This window comes from Mustela erminea, chromosome 11, assembly GCF_009829155.1.
Source record: "Mustela erminea isolate mMusErm1 chromosome 11, mMusErm1.Pri, whole genome shotgun sequence".
NCBI classification, from domain to species: Eukaryota; Metazoa; Chordata; class Mammalia; order Carnivora; family Mustelidae; genus Mustela; species Mustela erminea.
The window spans coordinates 28,218,879-28,242,759 of record NC_045624.1 but is presented as its reverse complement, the minus strand read 5'-3'; the positions used below and the strand labels follow the sequence as shown (position 1 = coordinate 28,242,759).

Here is a 23,881-nt window from a genome sequence, read left to right as displayed (position 1 = left end):
CTATGCAGGGCTCCATCTCACCATCCAGAGATCCAGAGCTGAAATCCAGAATGGAACACTTAACAGACTGAGCCACCCAAGCGCCCCAGTATTCTGTTTTCAAAATCTCTTTTAAATGATAGGTTTTCTTGTTCTCCCTGTCCTGGTCCCCTCCTCCTCCTTTTGCCCTGCCTTCTTCCTCCCCTTTCCCCTCTTCCTCTTCTTCTCCCTCTCCCCTTTCCTATTATTCATTAAAGAAATTGGGTTCTTTGTCCTGTAGAGGTTTGTCCCAAACTCTGGGTTTTGCTGAAATTTTAAAGATGCAAATATTTTTTCAGGGATTTGTGTAAAAAAATTACATTTGTAGAATGTCTCACCTACTCCAGATTTGGTTCATATTTAGTGGAAAAATTACATTTCTATGGTATGTTATCAGAAGATGTCACCATATTTGTTATGTGATCTGAGGGATCTGCATCAGAAGGGTCTGAACTTTTAGACCATTTACACACAAAATGTCTATATTATTGTTACCAAGAAGAACAGTTAAATCAAGCTGAAGATCTGTTCTTCCTTTTGTGATAGATTTCTAGCTCCACTTAGGAGCTGTTACATGGTGTTTTCTCTCCCCACTCCTACCTTTGTGCCCAGGAGCAGCATTTGTTTGTTTGACAGAAAAATACTAGCCCTGAAGACTTGTATTGACAGAATTTTATTTCATCTTTATTTAGTAACTTGATCTGCATAAGACCAATAGCAATTTGATTTCATTTGATACCAATGTCACCTCAAACTTGAACGACAATATACATGGGTATTTGTAATAACTTAGTGCCCGTTCAAGTGTATGAAGGATTCTGACTTTTGCTTGAAGTTCATTATGAGCAACATGTCACAATACAAGCAGAAAAATATAATAACAGAGGCAGATTTTCCTGTCAAGGTCATTTAAACACCGGCTTTCTCCTCTTGTCTATCGCCTGGAGTAAGATAACCTACCATGGTTTGAACTGGCAAATTGCTTCAGCACTAGGAGTACACAAATGACGAGTGTGTTGATTAATATATCTTTATACTATTTGCTTTTAGTTAGTATGCCCTGGAGCTGAAATGAACATATACATTGATTCTCAAAACAATGAGATTCATAATAAGGTATCTTCTACTTACAAATATGGTTTATTTTTTGGTTTAGTTAACCTAATGGAAGTATACAATTTCTTGTGTGAAAGTAATCTGTGGTTTGGCAAAAATATACCAGAAAGACAGTGTTTTATCTGGTTCAATTTTTTTTTTCAGGACTACTCAACAACTTCATATTCTTACCCATTAAAATTTAGGATTGTCTTTAATTTTCATGCTTTTAAATATGTACTGTTTGGTAACAGAGTAAGTCATGATTCCTTAAAAATCATAAACCTGAAGTGTAACAGAAATTGGCAAAGGTTTACAAATGTGACCAAGAAAACATTTTTTGTTTGTTCCCCAATTTTGAGTTTAAGATTATTTATATTTTATATTGTCTATTTGGGGATGAATGCTTTACAAAGACAAAACATACCCATTACAGTTATAATTTACTCAGAGCTTTGAGTTGTCACCAATTCTAACAAAATTGTGATTTCTGACATTGCTAACTACCACTAAGAAAGAGGCATCTATCAGACAGGGTGCAAAGATTCTGAGAATCATGACTCTGTTACACCTTTGAATTCATTTCTTCCACATTCGTACAGGAGCAAATCTCTATTAAAAACTCATAAACCTTCAAACTTCACTAACAAGTAACTCCTTTGATTAGGGCCCTAACTAATACTTTCCTTTACTACTGGAAAAAATATAACACCTTAGTTCTAAACTTGCACAATAACTTGTTCTCAAACTAAAATTTTGAGTCTAAACAAATTATATCCTTTGGGAAGAGATATTTGGAAATAAGGATTTGCACTGAGTTAAAATTGGTAGGAATTAACTACTTACATTATTAGTTCTGTTCCGCATTACTTCCAAAACTGACCAACACATAAAACTTCAGGTGAGTAACTTTTTAAAACTGGTCCTTGAAGACCTATGGTCAGCCTTCCTCTGTACCAAAAGTCAATTTCAACAGAGAGAGCTGAAGATAAACCATTTTCTTCAGCAGATAGTCTGAATGTTGGCCACTCTTCCTTATTAAACGTGAGTAAGTTTTCTGGTAAAAAGAAGGTGGGCTGGGATAAGCCAATTTACTATTCATACTTTTATGATACGTGTTTCATGAATGAACATCAACATTATGTAAGCACGTACAGACACACACACACACACATACAGGTTGGACAGCTAAGGGGCAAAATCACCTTTTAGTATTTGTTGGAAGGGGCAGAATTGTAAGGTCTTCCATTGACTATTGGCCAAGTATCCCTCTTCACCAATTTCTATCTGCCCACCCCCCACTTAATCTCTAAACTCCTACTGTCTTTAAGGAGATTCTCCTTGATGTTTAGTAAGCTCTAACAGCTTTGTCATAAACCAAAGTTCATTGATAATTCGCCTCCTGACAAGTAGTTCTCCTGAGTGCTTATTTTAGAGAATTTACTTCTGGCTTCTTCTACTTAATCACCACCACTTCAAGCTACTCAAACCTGTAAGCAGACAGACAACCGTTTCCTTTCGCCTGCTTTCTCTGGAACTGCTGTACCATCCCAAATTAGACCTATACAGTCATTCTGGTTCACAATAACAGACCCCGCCCTCAACACACACACACTGTTTCTCTCTCTCTCTCTCTCTCTCTCTCTCATTCTTTCCCCCTCTCCCCCACCCACCGAAACCAACTCTATCCTTCCATAGAAGACTTCTGTTTTCAATATTAAGTCAAAGCACATTAGCATGGGTTAGAAGGTGGGAATACCACATGTAAGTACTTCCTCATTGTAAGTATTTTATGGTTTAGTAATTTTCCTCAACAATGTTCGGCTTGCTTCTTACCAGGACAATCGTGTCACCTTGAAAGTCTGCAAGAATTACATCCTGGGGTTTTGAGAATAAGTTGAAATACTTACTGAGGATAAGTTCACGAAGCAAAGGCCATTTTCTGCCCTTTAAAATGACCCCTGACCTCATTATGTTTACTCAAGGAGAACAAATGCTTTCAAGATCCACCTAAGCCACCTCCAGAAGGTGGTTATCTATAAACTACGACATTTCCAGAAACTCCCTCTCTGTGGCGCGGGCTGCTGTGAGGGAATGTAGCCAGCGCCTGGGACGAGAGTTTTCCATCGGCGGCGACATTGGGAGAGAGGCTGCACTTCTGCCAGCCCCGTCGATTCGGAGTCCACCCAACCACGGAATTCCCCAACTCTCCATCACTTTCTGAGTCAAATCTAGCATGGACCTGGTCGCAGCAAAGGATAAGATGAGGTGTGGGGGTGTCAGGAAAAGAGAAACGTGGGGATTCGATGTAATAATCGCTGGGCCTGGCCTTAGAAGCCCCAGTGCGCGAGAGCTATGGGATGGCGAAGGGCGTGCGTCCTAGGGTAAGAGCTGGGGGCTGGTGGGCCCCAGTCCTGCGCGGAGAAGCAGTAATTCCCTGTTCTCCGAACCCTCCGGTACGACTCCGCGCTCCGCGTCTTGGGCTTCCCCAACCCGAGAGGGACCGGGGTTGGACTTGGCGTGGATATCCAGCGGGGCCCGCTCACCCCCTCGCCCTCGGTCCTCTCCGGGGCTGTCGCCTCCTTGCCCTTTGGGCCGTCGAGGAGCCCCTCAGGTCATGGGCGCACGGCACCTGCGTCAATCTTTCCCTGCCTTGAAATGCGGATTCTGGTTGCTAAGGAAATCGAGGCCGTGCCCCTGCGGTGCCCCTTGCCCATCTTCGTCCTTCGTCCCGCCTTTGGCTGATGGCGCCCCATTTCCTTGAGCTCCGCAAGACGGCAAAAGTGAGGCGGGACAGCAAATCTTAGACTCATTCCCCGCGCCTCCCTCCTGCATCCGTCGGGGCGCTCCAAGAGTTGGCGACGCTGCCCTGCCCCAGGCGCAGGAAGGAAGTCTTGGGTTCTCTGGAGCCTAAACCCGTCGCCTGGAACTGCGGCGGATAGTCGGCGGCGGCCAGGCCTGCCGGGAGCACCAGGCCGAGGGAGGGGCCGAGACGCACCCAGCAGGCCGGCAGGGGTGCGGGGACCGCGGTGGCGAGGCGGGGACCCCTGCGGCCCGCTTTCCCCAGCACCTCTCCCCGGACGTGGTCCCGCTGCGGTGGGATGGCTGCGCTGCGCTGTGAGTTTGTCTGGCAGCTTCTACTGAGCAGCTAATAGTATAACAACCCGGCTTTGATAAATCTGAACTAATTACCCCTCTTAATTAAAGTCTTTAGCAGTTGTTTCACTGTTTTGGCAAGAAAACAGGAGAGACTTGCAGTTAGAAAACACCAGAGCCCGAGCTCACAGCGGAGCTGCTGATTAACACTTGAAGCATTTCAAGGACCTGGCACCCTCCACACTTTGGTTTTCATCCATGTTTGCTCCTTGAATGGAAGTATATTCGTCTATAAACACATATACACACATAAAAACATGGAGGCTCTTTTTGCCAGCTGCATAGAAGTCAGTATGTGCCTTCAGGATGCAAACAATAGACATCCTTCTGAATGGTATTGTCCTAAAGCCTGTTTGGTATGTATATTACACACCTCTCCTAGATACGTTGTTTCCGTTTAACTGAGCGCTACAAACGTATCAGATGGCCCAGACATGTTTCTATTAGAAAATCCACATCTACTGTCTCTAAACTTTGTCAAATTTCATTACTTTACCAAAGTTATAACTGTTTAAAAAGACTATTGTTTGTTCTTGGTGAATATTTCAGATCAAACCTTAGGTGATATTAACCCAGAGTTGGGCTTTTAAAAAATATGAAGGATGAGGGGGTCAGAAAAGTGATCTCTAGTTGGATCATATGAACAGAACCCTAAAGTTTGTTGATTAAATAAGCATGTTCCAAGTCTTTATTTCCAACAGTCAATGAATCAATTCTCACGTGCAATAATCAAAACCGAAATTCAAATTCATCCATAATGAACCACCTTTCTCTAATGTGTATTTGTGTGTATGTGCTCACGAATGTGGAACGTGCCTTTACAGGCACACACATCTATGCGTGTATATATAACATATACACAGTGTCTCGTTACCTCAGGGAAAGAGGAAATGATAATAAACAATCGGCAGGCATCTTGAGACAGCAGAATAACACAATGGAAATATATACAATCATAAAATTAAAATGGTGCAGCATTCCCGGGTAGGATAATACAGATCTCAATAAATACAGCAGAATTTTGTTTAAAAAACAAAACAAAACAAACACCATCTCTCCACCCGAGATGAAGTCTTTCCAAATTTAAAAAAAAAAAAATGGAAACAAACCCCCAAATTTTCTCATAATTGTTAGTGCCTATATAGGATATAATACACAAAACCATTTAGCAGGTGCATGCAAGAGGCGAAAGGCCAGGAAATGCAGAGGCTTCTGATCTGCTTTAACATGTGGGGCCCAATATGCCCAGGGGTCTGCAGACAAGCTTGGATCTGCATGACCCAGCTCTATTCCCTTGTTGCCTCAGTAGTGGGGACCCTAAAGGGGCTGGGAAGGGACTTTGGCCTTGATCACTGATGGGCCGGGTGGAGCCCGGGCTGCAGGGGCCCAGGGGGTGGCAGCGGTGGTGGAAGAGGTGGCAAGGTCGCAGGCGGCATCTGCTGTAGAGGGGGCGATGGGTCGGTGCCGGGCTCCCCAGCAGACGTGCGGGCCAGCCCCAGGCTGCTGTCATGCAGCTTCCGGACGTGCTTCTTGAGGTCAAAGTTCCTGCAGAAGCCCTTGCCACACGTGGGGCAGGTGAAGGGCTTCTTGTCATTGTGAGTGTGCATGTGGAAGGTGAGGTTGTAAACCTGGTGGAAAGCCTTGTTGCAGATATTGCACTTGAACTGCTTCTCCCCGCTGTGGGTCAACTTGTGGTTTTTGTAATTCCCTGAAACAGACAAATGACAGGGATGTGGATCTGAAAAGAGAGCTTGAAAAGAGAGGAGTGGACCCTTGGAAAGCAAGAGGAAGAGCAGCCACAGCTCGGACAGCAGGTGCAGGGCTGCCCTCCCGCCTGCACTTCTCTCCCCAAGTTTACTTGTAAATATCAACAATGAGGCCGTTCCCTCCACATATTAAAACATATTTATTAATCCAATTTTATAAAATAAGAACAAGCAGTTAGGAAATACCCCCTCAGTATATAAACTATGCTTTTCTCTAATATTAATCAGTCACACAGCTAAGAGGTTGAAATGTCAACGTAGGTGCCAGTAACCACCTGCACTTCAAAACATCATTTTTCTCCCCCTAAAATATCTGGAAAAGATTAGAACTTTCGGTAAGACTGCCGTGAAAAGCCTCCTGGGTTCTATACCTTTTTGATGAAATCCTTTGCCACAGAATTCACACACAAACGGTTTGTAGCCTGCGTGTATTCGGGTATGTGTGTTTAAAGTGGAACTTCTATTAAATGCTTTGCCACACTGGTTACATTTGTGAGGTTTTTCCTGAGAGAAAGGAAAGAAAAGTAGGAAGTTAGGGTATTTTGTTAAGAGGAGCCCTGCAAACTCAAAAACACAGTAATGCTGTCTCTCGTGCTTTTAAGCAGAACAAAGGCAAAAACATAGCATTTCCCCCGTCCAGCTAGCACATTTCAAACCTTATGCTAAAGAAGAAGAGTTCAGCAGCTATTTTTCTACAAACTGTTTGGAAGTAAGCCAGTTGAAATTGAGACAGATGAACACACACCTGGGTGTGAATGATCTTGTGCCTGCACAGGGTGCTGGCTTGCCGGAAGCCCTTTCCACAGACTTTGCAAACGAAGGGTCTGGCTCCTGTGTGCACTGGCATGTGACGGGTTAAGTTATAGTGTGCGTTAAAGACCTTAAAGTTAAACACACAGAGAACAGGTTAGCCCAACAAGCACTTTGAAATCAAACCTGGCAGGGTGGGGGGCGGTCCGGGGAGGGGGTAAGGAAATAATCTTATAGCAAATGTCTACAAATAATAACAAAATAAAATGAAATTTGAAAGGAGGGAAGGAAAGGGGGAAGAGCGAAGGAAAGAAAGAAGTAAAGGAAGGCAGGCGGGCAGACCGTCCTTCTACAGAGTACTTGCCTTTCCACACACTTCGCAAGTGAAAACTTTGGGCTTGGTATTAGGAGAGCCTCGGGTGAAGTCAGAGGTTTTGAAAGCGATTTTTTCCGACAGAAGCTGGGCGCTTTCTTTCATATAATGCTGCAGTTGAGCCTGGGACAAGTCTTTGAAAGCTACTCCCGAGGGGTACTTCTCCACCGCCGGGACCACCAGTTTATTCCTTTCAGCTAAATACGTTTTTGGCTGAGGGTGCAGAGGGGAACTGAGGAAGTAGGAGGCCACCGGGTGGATGTTAACGCCGGCCGCCGGGTGGCACGGGCCATCACCTCGATTCAGGTAGCACAGGGCTCCCATGGCGTGGAAGGAAGAATGGTTGACCACGCGCGGCCTTACCAGCTTGTACTGCTGCAGCGGCAGCGCGTCGCGGGCCAGGTCGCCCTTGAGGCTCAGCGCGCAGTTGAGCAGGTCGCTGCAGCTGAACGCGGGCGCTGCGGGCGCCGCCGCCGGGGCCGCCGGAGCCTCCAGGCTCGTTTTCCGCGGCTCCGAGCCAGCCATGCCGGCCTTGGAGCTCGTGTCGTACGCCACAGGCACGAAGGGGATCATGCAGGGGATCGACGAGTTAAGATGCAGAGAGTGCTTGGGGTCCCCCTTGGGCACGGCTCCCTGCAGGAAGTGAGGGACGGGCAGGGCCTTGGGCTCGGGAGTGCGCGCCATGATTCGTTCGATGGAGAAAGCCAAGGGTTTGGAGGTGCTCATCATGTTGCCCCGGGCCGGAGCAGTAGCTAACATTTTGGCAGTCGCGTTGTGGCAGGTACTGTCCATGACTGAGTCGCCAGCGTCCGTCAGCCGGGGCCAGGCTGCGCCGTCGTTGCCTTGTTCCCTGCTTGTCACAAACCTGCGGAGAGGAGGACGGGCACCATCACCACCAGCAGCCTCCTCCTCCGCCTCCCCAGCATCACCAGCCGAACCTGCCTGCCCAGCCCAATGGACTCCTGCCAGCCCATCGCAGAGTTCTTGGCGCACCAATGACTCGAGGACAATCACTACTTATTTCTATCAATAGAAAGTGTTGTGTCAATAACGCAGCCAAGATCTCGCCAATCGTTAACTTCCAAGAGGAGAAGGTAAACTAGATAATTGCTCAATTCGCTTCCAACAGTCAACAGGAAAACTTTTTTTTTTTCTCTGCAGTCAGTGACTACTTTTCATTGGTGAGTGAAGTTCCCCCGCCCAGAAGAGGCGGGGGCGCTCTTCGCTGCGCGGCACGCCCTCCCCTCGGCTCAGTCTTTCCGGCGCACACCTCGCCATCCTCCCCCGCCCCTTTGCTTTTTCCTCTGTCTTTTTAATTCTCAATCTGCTTAACCAGGCTTTAAAGGCCAAGCAAATCTGAGATCAATTTTCTCGTTTAGCTCTAAGTGACATCATCTAAAATCATTGTGCAAGGGCTAAATAAGGAAACAGAGTCTAATTCAGGGGCAAACGCCAGGCTATATTTATGAAACGCCAGGCTCCAGAAAGCCACGGCCAGGAAGCCGACCTCAGCGAAATCCGAGCTTTCCCTGCACGGTTCCGCCGGGCAGAAACTGGGCCCGGGTCAGAGCAGCGCCGCCTCCTCCGCAGCCCTCTTTCTAGGGCTCCTCTGGGGCGCGGGGCTCGGGACTACCGCATCCCAGGGTCTCTGGCCCGAACCGAGTCTGGACCACTTGGAAGACGCCAGCAGGTAACTGGCCTCACAAAACGTCCCTGAGTATTAAAGACCTTGGGAGGCTTGTTATGTGTTTGTGGTTTTGTAAATGCGGTGTCACGACAGGAGCTTGGGAAAGACGCACTCCATCCACAAAGTTGAGGAGGAGTTGCCAGGAATAAGCGGGTGTCACACCAAAAGAAGCCTTCGCGACGGCCGGACCCCACCCCTGATATACACCAACACACACGCGCGCGCTTCCTCACCCACTGAGAGCACGGAAAATGTATTTAAATACCTGCTCTCAGAGCTCTGTCGGAGCATTTTAAACATTGAAAGTTGAGCTGAGAAGGGAAACAACTAGGTGATCCCACCCCCAGGCCCCCATGTCCCTACTAGTGGAGTCCGAACTCCTCCAGCCAGCGGCGCAGGAGGCAGCCAGGGGTGTGTGTGCACCGCGAGGCGGCGAGCACCGGGACCTGCGGGAGGGCGAGCACGCGGAAACCTATCCCCTGCAACTCCCGCGTATGCAGGCGCCCGCGGGTCTAGCGCCCGGGTCAAAACTCTCCTCCGGGAGTGGTAGAGCCTAAGGAGTGTTCCGGAAAGATTCCTCTGGCTGCTCCTCCGGCTGCGCGAGGTCTCGAAGTCTAGGCGGGCGCAGCCCGGAGCGCACCGAGAACAGCCGCACTCCAGTCCGTGGCTGCTCCCCTTTGCGAGCCTGCAAACAGGCAGAGCATAGCCCCGGACTAGCGGCAGCGCAGCGAGGAGTCGGCGGCCGGGAGCTCAAGCCAGCGAGTTAAGTGGAGGAAGAGCGCAGAGGTGCCAGCTCAGAACCTGGCGGCCTGCACGCCCCGGTGAGTGGTCGCCCGCAGCAGTCCAGGGTGCCATCTACCTGGTGAGTTACCCTCAGCGAGTGCGCGCAGAACAGGTGGTGACGGGTGCCAGACATCGGGTGGGTGAGATGAAAAGGAGGCTTGCAAGAGCCCTGAAAAGGAGCCCTGAAAAGGAGGCTGGATGCAAACTGACTAGAAACCTTGGGATTGTTGAGCCCCTGAGGAATGCCACCCCAAAACGCGAAATTGGACCTCAAACGGAGGAAATTAACCTCAACACAGTCCCTCCTCCCTACCCCATTGCTCAGTCCAGGCCACTCACACGGGCTCTTCGGGAGGGTCTGCCCCGCCCCCGCCCGGCGAGCCCAGAAGGGCAGAAACCGCAGAGAGCCGGGGCTGGGAAGGCGCCCTAATGCCCAGAGGCAAAGCAGGGCAGCTAGAGGTGTGGTGGAGAAACTCAATTGCTAAGGATGTGGGGGAGGAGGCGTGAGTCCTATTGGAAGTTGAAGGCAGCCAAAGGGCTAAATGAGGAGAAAGGTCTGGATGCGACTGGCCATAACAACTAGGCCAGGGAAGTGCCTCCTGTCAGGTCTTGGGGTGGCTTCGGGCTAGGAGGACAGATGAAGGGGTACAGAAGTGCCGACTGACTGAGGCAAGCGTAGGGCACTAAAGCGCCACGCTACTTCGGGGCAGTTCTTGGCCCGGGCTCGGTCACCCGGGGCGCGTCCACCCTGCAAAATCGTCCTTCTTTTTGCTGTTGGGGCCTCAGAACCTGCCTCCTCTTCTTCCCCGCTCAGACAAAGAGCGCGGGACGGCTTTGCTAGGCGAAAAGGCAGGGTTGGGGGTAGGGTGCGCCCCACGACAGATGGGTCGTGGTTAAGACTTTAATTGCTGCCTTTTGGGGCAGATCAGATTTCCTCTCCTACCTGCCACTTCCCAACATCGAAAAATCCCCCTCATGCCGCACTGCTCCCACATAGGGCCAGGTTTAAAGAAAAAAGCAACGAAGCACGAAACGGCCTGGCTCTGGAAAGCTTTGGAGCCCCCAGCTGACTTGTACAACTCACCCGCTTCCGGAGCGTTACCTGCCTTCTGGACTGAATGCCACCAGTTTGTTTTATGTTCGTCGCGTGTCCCTCCCTTTCCCCTTTTTCTCCCCTCCCCCACTCCCTCCTCCTTAAGGGCAAAAGAGCCTTGCTTTAACCTCAGTAAATTTCTCCTTCAGTGGACACTGAACAAAAAGGGAAAATTATTGGCTAAGGGGTATAAGTGTTTTGTATAGTTAATATTTCAACTATTTGCAATTCACCGGTCTTTTCGGGATTTGCCTTTTTGACAAGTGTTTGAAAGTATGGTGTCATTCGAGTAACACGAACATCTCAAAGTAGCAATTACGCCCTTCCTTTAAAACATCAGACCCGAGCTTGCTAATCCTGAAGACTGAAGAGGTGCTTTTATAAATCAAGGTCTTGATATTCCAACATTTGTTAATGAGTATTTTCTATTCAAAACCTAACCTAAAACTGTTAATTTAAAAAAAAATCTCTATTAACTAAGGATTACCTTAAACAAAATGCAAAATGTATTTACAAAAGGCTTCCGTCTTATTGTCAAATCTGTCCAGTACTTGGGTTCTTCCCCCCCAAACACATTTGAAAGATAAAAAACGAACAAACCAAAAAACAAACCAAAAAAACCACCCAAGAAAAGCAGAGCATATTTGGCAAATTTAGAAGCTTCTAAAACGGTCCAACCCTTTAAAATTGTTTATTCAAAGAATGCAAGAGAACCTTGTTCACTTCATTAATGGCAAAATAGAAACTCAGTTGTAGTTCCTTTGGATTTTCTCGGAGAATCTTATAATCCCCTCTCTCTTGGTCAGAGCTGGTGATTTAAGTGTCCCTCCTCTCCCAACCACAGAAAGGAAGTATTTATTTGCCTCACTTTAAATCCTTATAGGAGGTGAGTATTAAGTGTGGGGCTTATCCTGCATGAGATGTACTGAGGAGAGCAAAGCATTCCTCTATATGAACAGACCAGATAAACTCTGAGTTAAGACCTTTTGAGAAAATAAAAGGTGCTATTCCTCTAAAATAATTTAAAGCTGTCGTGTGGTTTTTTGTTTTGTTTTGTTTTGCTTTTGTTTTTGTTTTTTGTTGTTGTTTTGTTTTGCCTACAGAAGCTAATTTTTATTTCAGTGCTACCTAAACTGCATTCTTGATTGCTCAAGAACTTGCATGATTTTCACAGGCTTTTTATTTACAACCCTATCCCAAGCAAATGCAGTTTTTGGTCAAGATTATTGCAATCTGAAATAAAAGGCAATACAGTGGAGCCTTCAATGACCAAATAATCCAGAATCTTTTATCTCTTCTTCCTTAATAAGTCACAGAATATCCTGAATTTTTAAAAAAATGGATTGAGAAATATTACAACCTATCTCACCTGCCAAGTGCATTACTTCATCTCTGGTCATGCTTTTAGGATTATCAGACCTTTCTAACATCCATGACCTCTGCCTCTTCATCAAAAATAGCAGTCTGATTTTTTTGCTTCTTATTAGGGGCTGTGAGCTAAATGGGGGAGACAAGATTATTATTTTGACCACCCCCCCTCCCCAGGCACTCAGACCCATCCACATTTCTTCCTGTTTAATAAATAGCAACCTACCTTCCTTCTAGAGAGGCAAAAACATTCCTAAATTCTCCTACAGTTTTGCTCAGTCTTTATCTCTGACTGGTCTTTTGTTATTTCTTGTGGTGTGTGATGGAGGCAGGGTGTTGGAGTAGGCCCCAGACAGGAGGGTCTGCAAGGTTCAAGGAAAAAGTCTTGTTGAGTACTTCAGATTAGCTAATGAATACACAGTGAGAACTAACTTTCTAGCACATCAACCAACACTTAGGCAACAAGTTCAAATTTAAGGCTGCTAGTGTACTTTTAGTACGGAAGCAGATAAAGGGGTTTTTTCCCCTAATTTTGTAGAGCTTGTGAAGGGCAGTGTCACTGGTTAGTTGTAAAGGAGGGGTCGGTTACCTCACAGAGCCCTCCTTTCTTTTGGGGGAGGGGAGGCAGGCCAGTGGTTCGTTGTTTATCTTTAGACCTTTATTTTTACCACTGTTTCTTCTTTAGTAGGGCTTCCTTGCAACCTAGTGAAATTATTGTCCTCAGAACAGTATTTACATATAAAATCCGTTTGTAAAAGTAAACGAAGAGCCCCAAAGGTGAGAGCTGTTAATGAGCCCGCAAACATTACAGACAGGAATCACCTGCCTGGGTTTGTTTCTGCCCCTGCACTAATGCTGGGATTTTTCTCACCGTTCCCACAGGCCTGTGAGGTGTGTTCCCTACAGACTCGACTCAGGGCTGGAATTGATGGAAAAAGAAGTTTATAAACAAGCAACCCAATTTCTCAACTTATTCGAGAAGCTGCCTAGAAGTGAAGCTACAAAAGCCAGACAAGTTTGGCTTGCAATTTCCAACGGTGTTGTTGAAACCTGGGACGTGATCAGTTAGAAGAGGACGCCCCAAATATGCGCTCTCGTTCTACACCGAGAGCTGGTTGTGCAATTGGCTGATTAGCGTTTTTGCGCCAGTCCCCAGATAATTTTTTGTGGGCAAAATAAAAACTACATTCAACACAGCGCGATTCTTTCCTTGATAACTACCCAAGAGGGTTAGAGCAGTTTTTTGGGTTTTTTTTGTTGTTATTTTCAAACTTTCTTCCTTATTTCCCGCGAAATAAATGTCTATAATAGATATTCAAATAATACAGAGCAGAGCGTGAGGTTAGAGCAATGGAGAAGCAGAAGAAGTAAATCAAAATCCTTGAGCTAGAAATCTCTGAGAACCGTTTAACAATGTAGTTACCTCCCGGCCCCCGGTCGTCGGCGGCTCCCGGCGGGGAGCGCCCCGCGCGGACCAGCTGCCCTCGGCCGCGGGGGCCTCCATAACCGCGGCGACCTCGGCGTCCCCGGCCCCGGCCTCGGACGGGAACTGCGTTCCCGCTGCGGGTGCCGGCGCAAAGGTGCCTCGCCTCATTCACGATGCGTTGCCCGGCGCAGAGCCATTTAACGGAAGCCCGAAGTGGAACAGAAAAGCTGATCCCTCTCCCCCGCTGGATTCTCCACTTATTGGTCCTGGCTCAGGAGTCCCGAACAGTTACAAAGGCGTTGGCGAGGCCGAGGGCGACCGGGCTCTGTGACACTGCCTTGGAGGGGCTGCGGATGGTGACTCAAGCGGCTTAGAGGGGACTGGGAGCTGGGCCGCCGCTCCCGCAGCCCGCCGCCAGCCAGACCTCCCCGCCCGCCCCCTGCGCCGCCGCGCGTCCTGCCGGGCTCTGGCGCCCACGCGGGGCCTCTCCGGTGCCCCGACTGCCTGCGCCGCGCGGTCGCCACCCGCGTCCCCCTGACCTCCGGCCTCCACACCTTCGCCCCCCGCGGTCCTTTGGGGCGCGATCGCGCTCCTCCCTCTCCCCGCCGCACCCCCGCGGATCCTGCGGCGGTTCTGTCCCTCCCCTCCTCACCCCACCCCGGGGCTGGGAGAAGGGGGCAGTCACCAAAGAGTTTCGGGAGGGGGTGCGGGATCAGGTTTAAAGACCAAGTAACAGATGGCGGAGGACTCCCGTTTGAAAAGTTTTTGAACAGAACAGTCGCTAATAGACTTGCTTTGACGACTCAGAGTGTTACTGAAGGGTCATTTAATCTAGATGTCAAGAGAAAGAAAACAGGGCTGACGCTGTGGCACGCCCAAGAAGCAACTGGAGCATTTTTTTTTTTTTTTAAATAAGTTTTGCCTGTCATTTTCAGTTTCCCGGAAAACACTTTCTTAAACCGATGTTAAACGGGGTTGGGGTGGAGGGTCGGGTTGGTGGGGAGGGTCACCTCTGAGTTCTACTCCAAAACCCTTTCATTATCCGTTGTCATATATTTCTGTACCCACCCCTGTCCCCGTCGAATCCTCCCTTCGGAGCCGTTTGGCTTGTGCTTAGAATTACTGGGTATCTGCTGACGGTTTCGGGGAAAGCGAGAGGATTTTCTAACTAGATTCTTTGGCTGAAGAGTTTCCTTTTACCTCCCCCTTGGGGCCCCACCCTCCAATTTGTCCTTTCATTCCGCTTCCTGAGCTCTCCCGGCCAAGCCCTCTTCTTCCTTGCTAAAGGGGGAGGTGGGATGGCTGTCCTCCGCGCACGGTACCCCTCGGCCACCTCCAGCTGGCTTCCACAGTCCCTGAAAGAGGGAGGGAGACCCTCAGCCACTGGCCGCCCCGCTTCTCCTGATACAGGTGGATTACCCGCCAGGCCTCTCTCAGACCCGATCCCACAGGCATCGCCCACATTTCAAGAGTTGAGATGTAAATGCCAAGAAGAGATTCGATCCGTCTTTAAGGAACCTTACTAACTTTGACCATGTTAAATTGTTGCTGCCTTGCTTTGAATTAAGTTGGAAGTCGTTTTTCTTTTTCTCTCCCCTCCGTGTCCTCTTTAAGCTCAGTTCACTCGTTGACTTCCACTAAGCCCTCCTAGTTTCCCACTAGACTCGGACAGGAAGAGGGTGCTGGAAACACTGCAGAGCGTCAATGTAGACGCGGGCAACAGGGGAGCGGCACCTCGCGGCCCGCGGTGACCTCGTGGGGCCGGCCGGCTGATGTCACCAACGTGCCCGCCGAGGCTCCTGGGGCCTGCGTGGCAGCTCTGAGGTCCTGCAGGCCCGCGGGGTCGACGCTGGGGAGAGGGGCTGGGTCTGCGTTCAAAAGCCGGAAGAAGAAGAAGAAGAAGGCTGTGCGCGTCATTCAAAGACTGAATGGGGTCGGTTCCTGCTGCCTGTGGAGGGGGGAGAAACCCCTCCTCTACCTAACCCTGTGATTCACAGCTTCTCACAAATTTACATAATACAAAGGCGTGGATGTAAACCTAAAGGACAAAAATAATAATTCAACAGCACATATTCCATTTTCGCACCGTGGGCCTGGATATGTTCCCGGTGTTGGCACATTAGCTGATTTCCAAAGCTTTTTACTCATGACAGAGAATAGCTGAACTTTCACACCACTGTTGAAAGAAGAGGCAGAGAGGGAGAAAAAAGGGAGAGAAAGAAATTGGCTTTAATGACGCCGATTTAGATTTCTTAGGAACGGCGAAAAGAATTTTAAAAATTAAGAGCGTATTCTGTGTTCAAAAGGCGGTAGGCTTGATGATAACTGGGGTTCCTTACTTTCCAAAGGCTCTCTTCCCCTTTTATTTGGCAGATACCGACGTTTTGTTTGAAAAGCCAAATCATTACCCTCTAGTATTAATAAGACATGCCAATTTATTATTTCTCAAGATAACTGAAGGCCACAACATTTACTGGCAGAGTGACCCCGCTGTCCGCCGGGCTCCCACTGGCCAATTGAAATATAAGATGGAAAAGCGAACCGTGGCAGCTGTACGATACACGTGATTGCTGTCGTTGCCGTTCTAGGGTTAAGGCTCTTTCTTTCTTTCTTTCTTTCTTTCTTTCTTTCTTTCTTTCTTTCTTTCTTTCTTTTCTTTTCTTTTCTTTTTTTTTCTTTTTCTCCTGAGTTTGAACTTAGATACCCCTGGTAAATTCAAATTCTGGAGCTCTCTTTGAGGCATTTTTTTAGTGATTCCCTGTGGAACGCAGGGCAAGGGCAAATCCAGACGCAACATCTGTGGGACACTAGCGTCCCCTTATTTTAGCCACGACGGCCGCGGTGGTGCTGGGGCCCTTGGGTCTGGCGCTAGGCCTCGGCCAATGAGTCTCCCGTCCAGCCGCGGGTGAGCAAGGGCGCCCTCGTCCCCCTGGTTGGGTGCGGGGCGGAGGAGCTGGTGGTAACTGGAAATTCGCAACACGGAAGACCCTCTTCTCTACTCTCTTCTGTCTCTTACCGTCGTGCTCCCGGTTTCCCTTTTCTCTGCAAAACTGGCCATATTCTATAACTTGCAACCAACCCCTCCGAAGTTTGCAGTTGTTGTTTACATTAATTTCCAGAGCTTTTAATTAAACCTGTAAGGGCAGGAACTTAAGAGGAGAAAACATGCACTTTTTCAAGTAGGCAGTGAATTCTGCCCCCACTTGCCCCACAATTGCTGCCTCATAAAAAATACATTGTAACCCCCTTGGCTCCTCCAGGTGCCTTACTATCCTTTTAAAGCTGGATTCTTCAATTATCCATTGAAATGGAGAACAACTTCTCCCCCTTTCTAAGAAAGTTCTTCATAAGTACTTTTACCAATTCGTCCAGACATTTTGAGGGCTAGAATAAATGATGCCAGTTTCCTGCCCTGTTTTGGCCTCCTAAACTAGGGTGCCTTCCTCTGGGGAAGGCCACACAGCTAGTGGGCTCCTTGTTAACCAGAACAGATGGTGGCAGTTCCCTTTGCCTTGAATTGTTTTTCTGTGAAATGGGACTAAATCAAAGCCCACTTCATTCTTGGGAGGCTTGGAGATTGAAAAGAGATTTTAAAATTAACTACTTTACATATGAAAAGCTACCTATCATCTTGTTAAAAAGTTAGGCTATAAACTTTTCCAAAATATTTTTCAGACAACTGTATTTAAAAAACAACCCTTCTGCTCAATGATTCAGGGTTAGATACATAGACCTGTTAAAATACATACAAAGAATCACATTTGTTAAATTATTTTTCACAACTTTGAGGATTTTCCTTATCCTCGGGGGCCTGCTCTCCCACATTCAGTCCTGAGGTCCCCAGGGGACACTTTCTTCTAAAGAACGACGAATTAACCTTTCACAAAAGCTTTTCAAAAATCCCAGTTTGATTAAAGCAGATTTCATCTCTTTAGAGGCAGTTATGCATTTCTAAAATTAATCAACTTTCTGATAGACTATCCTAATTATACGGAAGAACACACCTAGCAATCACACAATGTAACAACAATTAAATAAGAACTGGGCAGTTTGAATGAATGACAATGAAAGCAGTTCTTCAATACAGCAACTTTGAAGTGTGTTTTAAAATTATTACCAGGCTTTGGGGGTGGGGAGGTTCTAACAAAGCTCTCTTTTGCCACAATCTGCCGCTACCCCAGCCTTTCCGTGTTTCACTTTCCACTTTCTGAAATACAGTCCTGTTGGGTTCTGACCTTTTCCTAAGTAACCCCCCTTTTAATGAAACTTTTCCTACTTCCCTACCAAAATCTTGTTGCAAAGTTACAATTAGTTTTGCTTCCTTGGCGTTTTAGAGAAATGCCCTAAACAACAAATTTCAGCATTTAAATGTATCTTTCTGCCAATCACACCCAAGAGAGGTGTTGACTTATTGGGTCTTAGTAAGGAAGTAGTGTTAAAAGACAAACTAGAACTGATTTAAAGCAGAAAAGGACATAATGGGACATACAACTCTTAATTTTTGCAAAGGTACACAGACTGTGTAGGGACTCCATAAAGCAAGTATATGCCAGAGCTCAGGAAAGGGGAACTACCCTGCCTGAAGATTCTTGAATTCGAGATCAACTCTTCACTTCCGCTCTTGACTTGAGAACCACGGATCCTAGGGATGGAAACTTAGACAATATGAGAATGTGTTTGTTACCTCTTAAAAGTCACCCACAAATAAGCACATAAATACAGTCATACAGTCACTTTTAATGTAAAGTTGCAAAGTACAGGGAGATTAAGGGCATCTGCGGTATTCCGGAGTGGGGTGTGTGTGTGTGTGTGTGTGTGTAAGTAAGTAAGTAAAATTCTTCCCTGGGTCTGGAACTCAGAAGCTGAAGGCAGCCTACCTTAAGGGAATGATTAAAATGAGAAACATCCCTTCGGTTAAAAAAAAAAAAAAAAAAAAAAAAAAAGTAGCTCTAGTCCCACCCCAAAGCTGGGCGAGGCGTCTTCGCCTCTGGTAAGCGATGGGTTTCTGCCTCCCCGAGGCCACCGAGTGCCTGGCCCCAGCACCACCAGGGCACGCTCTTCCTCGTCACGGACACGCTGGGATGTGACCCTGGGGCGTGCCCTCGGCCCTGACCGGTCTCCAAGTTACTGGCTTTTTCCTGACAGCCTAGTAGCGCTGTCAGTTCAGCACTTTGGGCCAAGACTCTGCACTGACTGTGGCCCTCAGTGTCCGGGGTTTTTGCTCGGCTTCCGCGGCTGCGGGCAGCTTGGGGCACGCAGCGACGGTTTGCTTTCCCTTGCTTCTCTCTCGGTCCCGCTACGCGTTTTCCAAGCGCTTCTTGCGTGCTCATCTCTGGGCTCAGACGCAGGACGCCAGCCTAGGTTTCCTTCAACGTTGGGAAACGTTAACGAACACTAGTTTGCCCCTTAAATTTTCTTCAACTTGACCTACTGGGTACGGGCCGAGGTCTGAGTCCCTTGCTTATACGTCTAGCATGTCTGGATCATACCTGTCCGGTTTCAGAGCCCCTGACCAACATCATGCCCTCGCGGCCTAAAGGCATGTCTCCAGCTGCCTCCCTTCCCAACCCCTGCTCCAAGGGCTGCTGTCGGCACTGCCGGCCCTCGCAGCAGACCCGAGCAGGTTTGCCCCTCCCCGTCTACTCCTCTCCTCCCACTTGGCTGGCCTTATATATAACCCAGGAACCGGACAATTCTAGCCAGTTCACGGACACGCCAAGGTGAGACCGGTCTGAAGATCCGCGGAGCCGGCTCTGATATCAAAGGACCCTGAAACCACTCCGGGGAGAACGGCCAGAGAGTAGTGGTGCACGTTGGCAAAGGCAGGCCTACCACGATGTCTTCTCAATCCATTCCTCACGAAGAGCTAGTTAGTACTGGCCACAACTTGCTACATGCCTCTAATTCTCACAGTCACCTCCGTGATTAATTGGCCATTTTACGGAGAAGTGAAGTGACTTGCCCAAGGACACAGAGCTCAGACGCAGGCAAGAGTGTATCAGTTAGGAGGCAAATCCAGGGTTTTCTGCCTCCAAGGCCCTGCTCGCTACGATTTACCAAACTGTCTCATGTACGCCTGGTTCTGGGGTATTTCTCTAAATCTGGGGTCTTCTTCATTTGGGAAGCACATCGAATTCTTCTACCCTCACTTCCTCTTTTCTCAGTAGTATAGTCTCACGCTCCAGAGCCTATTCCCTTAGAACGATCACAAATTGCACACGGACTAAGGGCGCGATTGACTGTCAGTCCTGACTTCGGGAACCCAGGCTCGGAGCGCTGAGCTCACGGTCTGTATCCGCTTCGGTTCCTTTAAGTATCTTAGTTCAGCGTCACTGAGAAGAACAGATTAAGTCCTCTTTGCCCCCCATCTTTCAGCCAACGCTGGGGGAAAGCCTCACCCTTGGAAGTGGGTGGAGTGGGCAGACGCCGGCCGTGCGCTTCGGGGACTGCGGGGTTCCCAATCCCTCTTCGCCTCCTCCCTGCTGCCCGGGTCCTTGGGCTCCACTCTACTTGCCGCAAAGGACCAGAGCCATCTGAGCCGTCCGCTTTCCCCAAGGTTCCTGCCCGGCCCGCGAGCAGAGCTTGAAAGAAATAGAAGACCGGTTCCCGACCGCGGCTCCCCGCACAGCAGTCGGGCAGGGGGTGGGGGTGAGGTAGGGGGACCCCATGCAAAGGTAGGATGAACACTGTCTTCCCAAACTGCCACAAATCAGGCCTTCAAACTCTGCACACAACTAGTCCACTTTTTTGTTTGTTTTTTCTTGGCCCCGGTGGGACGCGCGGGGGGCTGCAGGAGGGGGTTCGGGCGGGCGGTGGAGGCAGAGCGCGCAGGGGCCCACCCGTTTGCTCTCCCCGCGAGCGCTCGCCCCGCCGGCGGCGGCGGTGACCGTCTCTCAGGAACATCGATCTATCGCTTCCCTTAAGGGACCCGGACCGGGAAATTTCCATTTTCTGTTTGGGGAGTAAGACATGAAAGAGACCGAGCTCTCGCTCCAAACTCCCCGCTCTGGTTCTTCTACGAAACGCGTGGCGGGAGGGGCTGGGAAGGCAGGCGCTGGGCTCCGGCTCGCGGGGAGCCGGCTCGCTTGGCCCCTGCGCCCAGGGCCGGCCCCGGATCCCCGCGGGTTTTCGCGGCGGGTGGTTGGGGGCACGCGCCGCCCGGAGGGCAGACGGTCGCGGCAGGGGAGGGCTCCGTGAGCAGCCGTGGCCGGGTGACCTTTCTCACCAAGCGCACCTTCCAGGAGCTCACGGACCCTTCAACCGAAGACTTCGCGGGCCAAGGAGGGCGACGCCGGGCCAGGCCGGGCTCTGACCGTGGGGGGCGGGGTGGGAGCCCTAAGACACTTTGCACCGGCAGCGTTTACTGCAAAAGTAGCAGGAAATCCTTTCTGCAGAGCGAGGGACAATGAACAAGAACTAAGGGGAATTCAAGTGGAAAAATCCGTGAACACAAGAACGACCCACAGCTGGAGCTGAGAGGTTTACGTTAAGCTCTGCGTGGTTCTTTCCCTTTCCGGGAAAAGGGGTTATTATTATTTTTCTCCATGAGTTTGGAGAAACTTTCCTTTTAGACGTGTTATTTTAACAGACCCATTCCAGCTGGATATTAGACTGCATTATTTTCTCATGCAACACTTCTTAAAATGCCCAAGGGATGCACTTTTGGCCCTTCCCCCAAGGAAGGTAGAGCTTTTTCTCTACCATTTAGGAGGGTAGAGCTATTTCTTTTGAGTTAAAAATGATTTTCATTTTTTAAAAAATTGTAAGATTTGTTAGGCTTTCAATTAAATCCCTTTTAATGAACTAATACTTGAAAAATAACACTTGGCTTCATTTAATAGACAGATGCTTGGGTATTCACCCTAACAGTTACACAGACCAATGAACAATTATTAAGTCATTTCAAGCAATTTGCAGTTATGTTGAAGAGAATTTCTGGGCAAAATCCCAAAAATGACTTTTTATTCTTTTTCATTTACTTTATAAATTTCTCTTCATACACCTTTCTATGGCTCAAAGGCTGGTCCACAAAGTCGTCATATACCCGTGAGCATCTCCACTACCTGCCTTCGTTGCTGTCCTCTCTGTGGAAGCTACTGGACATTGGACTGGGGAATGGAGCTTTTAGATATCTCCTGGGCACAGAAGGGAAGGAGCAGAGAATGTTCAAATCTGGAGAGAAACTACAGAAGGCTGACCAGCAAGGAGGGCCAGTAGGCAGTTGAAATAGCTCAGATCAGCAGCAAGACCCTGCTGACCCCAAGTGCTTTCCCCTGCATATCTGAATTGGATTAGCTAGGTATTTCCTTGAGTATCTCTATATATGGCTAAGGGGGGCCATCAGTAATTCATCATTCATAGTTCAGGACAACATGGGCCAATTACTCAGAGATGAGCTATATCAAAGACACAGACATTTAGGGAAAACAAGGGTGGGTAATTTCAGAGTCTACAAGCGCTTGAGCTGTGCAGCAGCAATCATGGGGAGGGTACCGCTGAGTTTAGGGTAGCAGGACTGGACATCTGGTAGCCCGAAGACAGGGTGCTATTGGATAGAGAGAGGAAAAGGGAGCATTTCAGGGCAAAGTGCCTTCCCACAATACTGAGTTGGGAGACTTAGTCTCTAATCCAGGAAAGGTGAAGAAATCTCCTTTCGTGTTTATCTCGTGTCAAAGGGGGTCTTACCCCTAGGACCTAGATTTGATCCCAAACCAGTATCATATAATAACTAATCAAATGGATTTTTGTGGACAAGTCCAGCTCCTGAGGCATCATTTACAACACTGTCAGAGAATGAATTTGGAGGTCTAAGAAGTTGTTTCACTTCCAAAATTCCCGAACTAGAGTTTACACAAATTCAGGGATACCTCTAGTTATTCTGCATTAACTGACCTCATTTAAAAATTACTATGAATGAATGTAGTAGCACAATATGCCAGGATATTTTAGGGAAAAAATACAAGAATTAAAATTCATAGAGAAATTATATAGTGTAATCTACTTTCAAAATTATAGCAAGAAAATACTGTGTGTGTGGGGGGAGAAATAACTAATACATCAACTGCTAGTTAAATCACTAGCACTCCTAGTATTATTAGTTAACACAAATTGCTAATGTTAGTAATATATGAGTATGTAGTCAACATTACTTTTGCTATGGAACTATGCTTTCGTAATTATTCTTTTCAGAAGTGTGCGTGCCGATTAGGTGCAAAGCAGTGTTAGTATCTTTTACTCATCTGATTGTAAACAAAACAAAACAAAAAGGAAAAACACAGAGCCGAATTGTTAGGATGTTTGTAATACTGCAAACATTTTTTACTGCATTTAATTTATATAAGTCTAATAAATACAGAGGTGGTTTGACCAAATATATTTTTATTGCCTGCAAGCTGTTACATTGAGAAGTAGGAGAATGCGGTATGTTGATGGCAGCACACTTAATTACCTTACGCTTTGGGATTTTTTTTCCCCTAAACTTGAAAGGTATGTTCAGAATAGAACGGGACACAAGCTGACGGAGGATCTCGTCTATATTTGGTTTGGCAGTGCTTTAAGCCTGCAGATGAATTCAGAGTACTAAGAACCAAGGTTAAAGTTTTTACACACATTACAACAATGGCAAATTAACTATGAAAAAAAAAACAACAAACCCTGACACATAAATGATAAACTATTAAATACACACCATTTTAACAAGGGTACAAGAGAGCTGACACAGTGATCAGGAGTGGTTTCTTCTCACAATATCATACTCTGAGAAATGCAGATCTCATTACACACAGAGGACATTACTTTGATGGAATCACAGAAGAAAAAGTCAAAGCTTCTAAAAAAAAAAAAACCCCAAAAAATCATGTTCCAATCACAAACAAAGCCAAAGCTCATTTTAGGTCAAGCTGCACTGGAGAGGCTGATCCTAAAAACAAAAACCAAAAAAAAAAACTTGGCATTTTCCCCTTTCACTCTGCTTCCTGGTTGACTCCTTGCAAAGTGGAGCGAAATACAAGCATTTTTATTTGGTCCAGACAATCAATGTAATTACAAAGACGGGGTACAAAATAAACGGGGTCAACATCTGCCTTCCTTCTAAGCGCCAGGGTTATCAGCCTTCTTCTTCATCACTGTCTTTCATGGTGATGCCCTGAAGTCCTCCTCCTTCCGAGACAGAGGCTGTAGCCTCCTCCACTGTTAACCGCCTGTGCAGAGTATCGTAGGTCTTACTGTTCAGTGTGCCTTCCAACACACCCTGCAGTCGGAAGTCCCTGTACGTTTTCTGGAGGAAAAAGAGAGAATCTGCTTAGAGAACTTAGGGGTTGTATGTGTGGATGTCAATATGGATGTCTGTATGCATATATCCTCGGTT

The 23,881-nt window shown here is 47.7% G+C and overlaps 2 protein-coding genes across 20 annotated transcripts in view; both read right to left on the bottom strand.

Moving 5' to 3' along the window:
* Nucleotides 1–4,930: 4,930 nt before the first annotated feature.
* Nucleotides 4,931–8,262, bottom strand: FEZF1 (FEZ family zinc finger 1). Its single transcript, XM_032305879.1, has 4 exons — nucleotides 7,150–8,262; nucleotides 6,781–6,915; nucleotides 6,407–6,539; nucleotides 4,931–5,977 (listed from the first exon to the last, which is right to left on the bottom strand). The coding sequence occupies exons 1-4, from the start codon at nucleotides 7,948–7,950 to the stop codon at nucleotides 5,619–5,621; spliced, it is 1,428 nt and encodes a 475-aa protein (XP_032161770.1). The 5' UTR covers nucleotides 7,951–8,262; the 3' UTR covers nucleotides 4,931–5,618.
* A 14,538-nt stretch (nucleotides 8,263–22,800) lies between these two features.
* Nucleotides 22,801–23,881, bottom strand: part of CADPS2 (calcium dependent secretion activator 2) — a 535,725-nt gene continuing 534,644 nt past the window's right edge. For all 19 annotated transcript variants that reach the window (XM_032305737.1, XM_032305741.1, XM_032305748.1 and 16 more), the window contains one exon: nucleotides 22,801–23,791. In XM_032305737.1, the coding sequence (XP_032161628.1) occupies nucleotides 23,621–23,791 (171 nt within the window). In that variant the 3' untranslated portion in view covers nucleotides 22,801–23,620. The remainder of the gene's footprint in view (nucleotides 23,792–23,881) is intronic.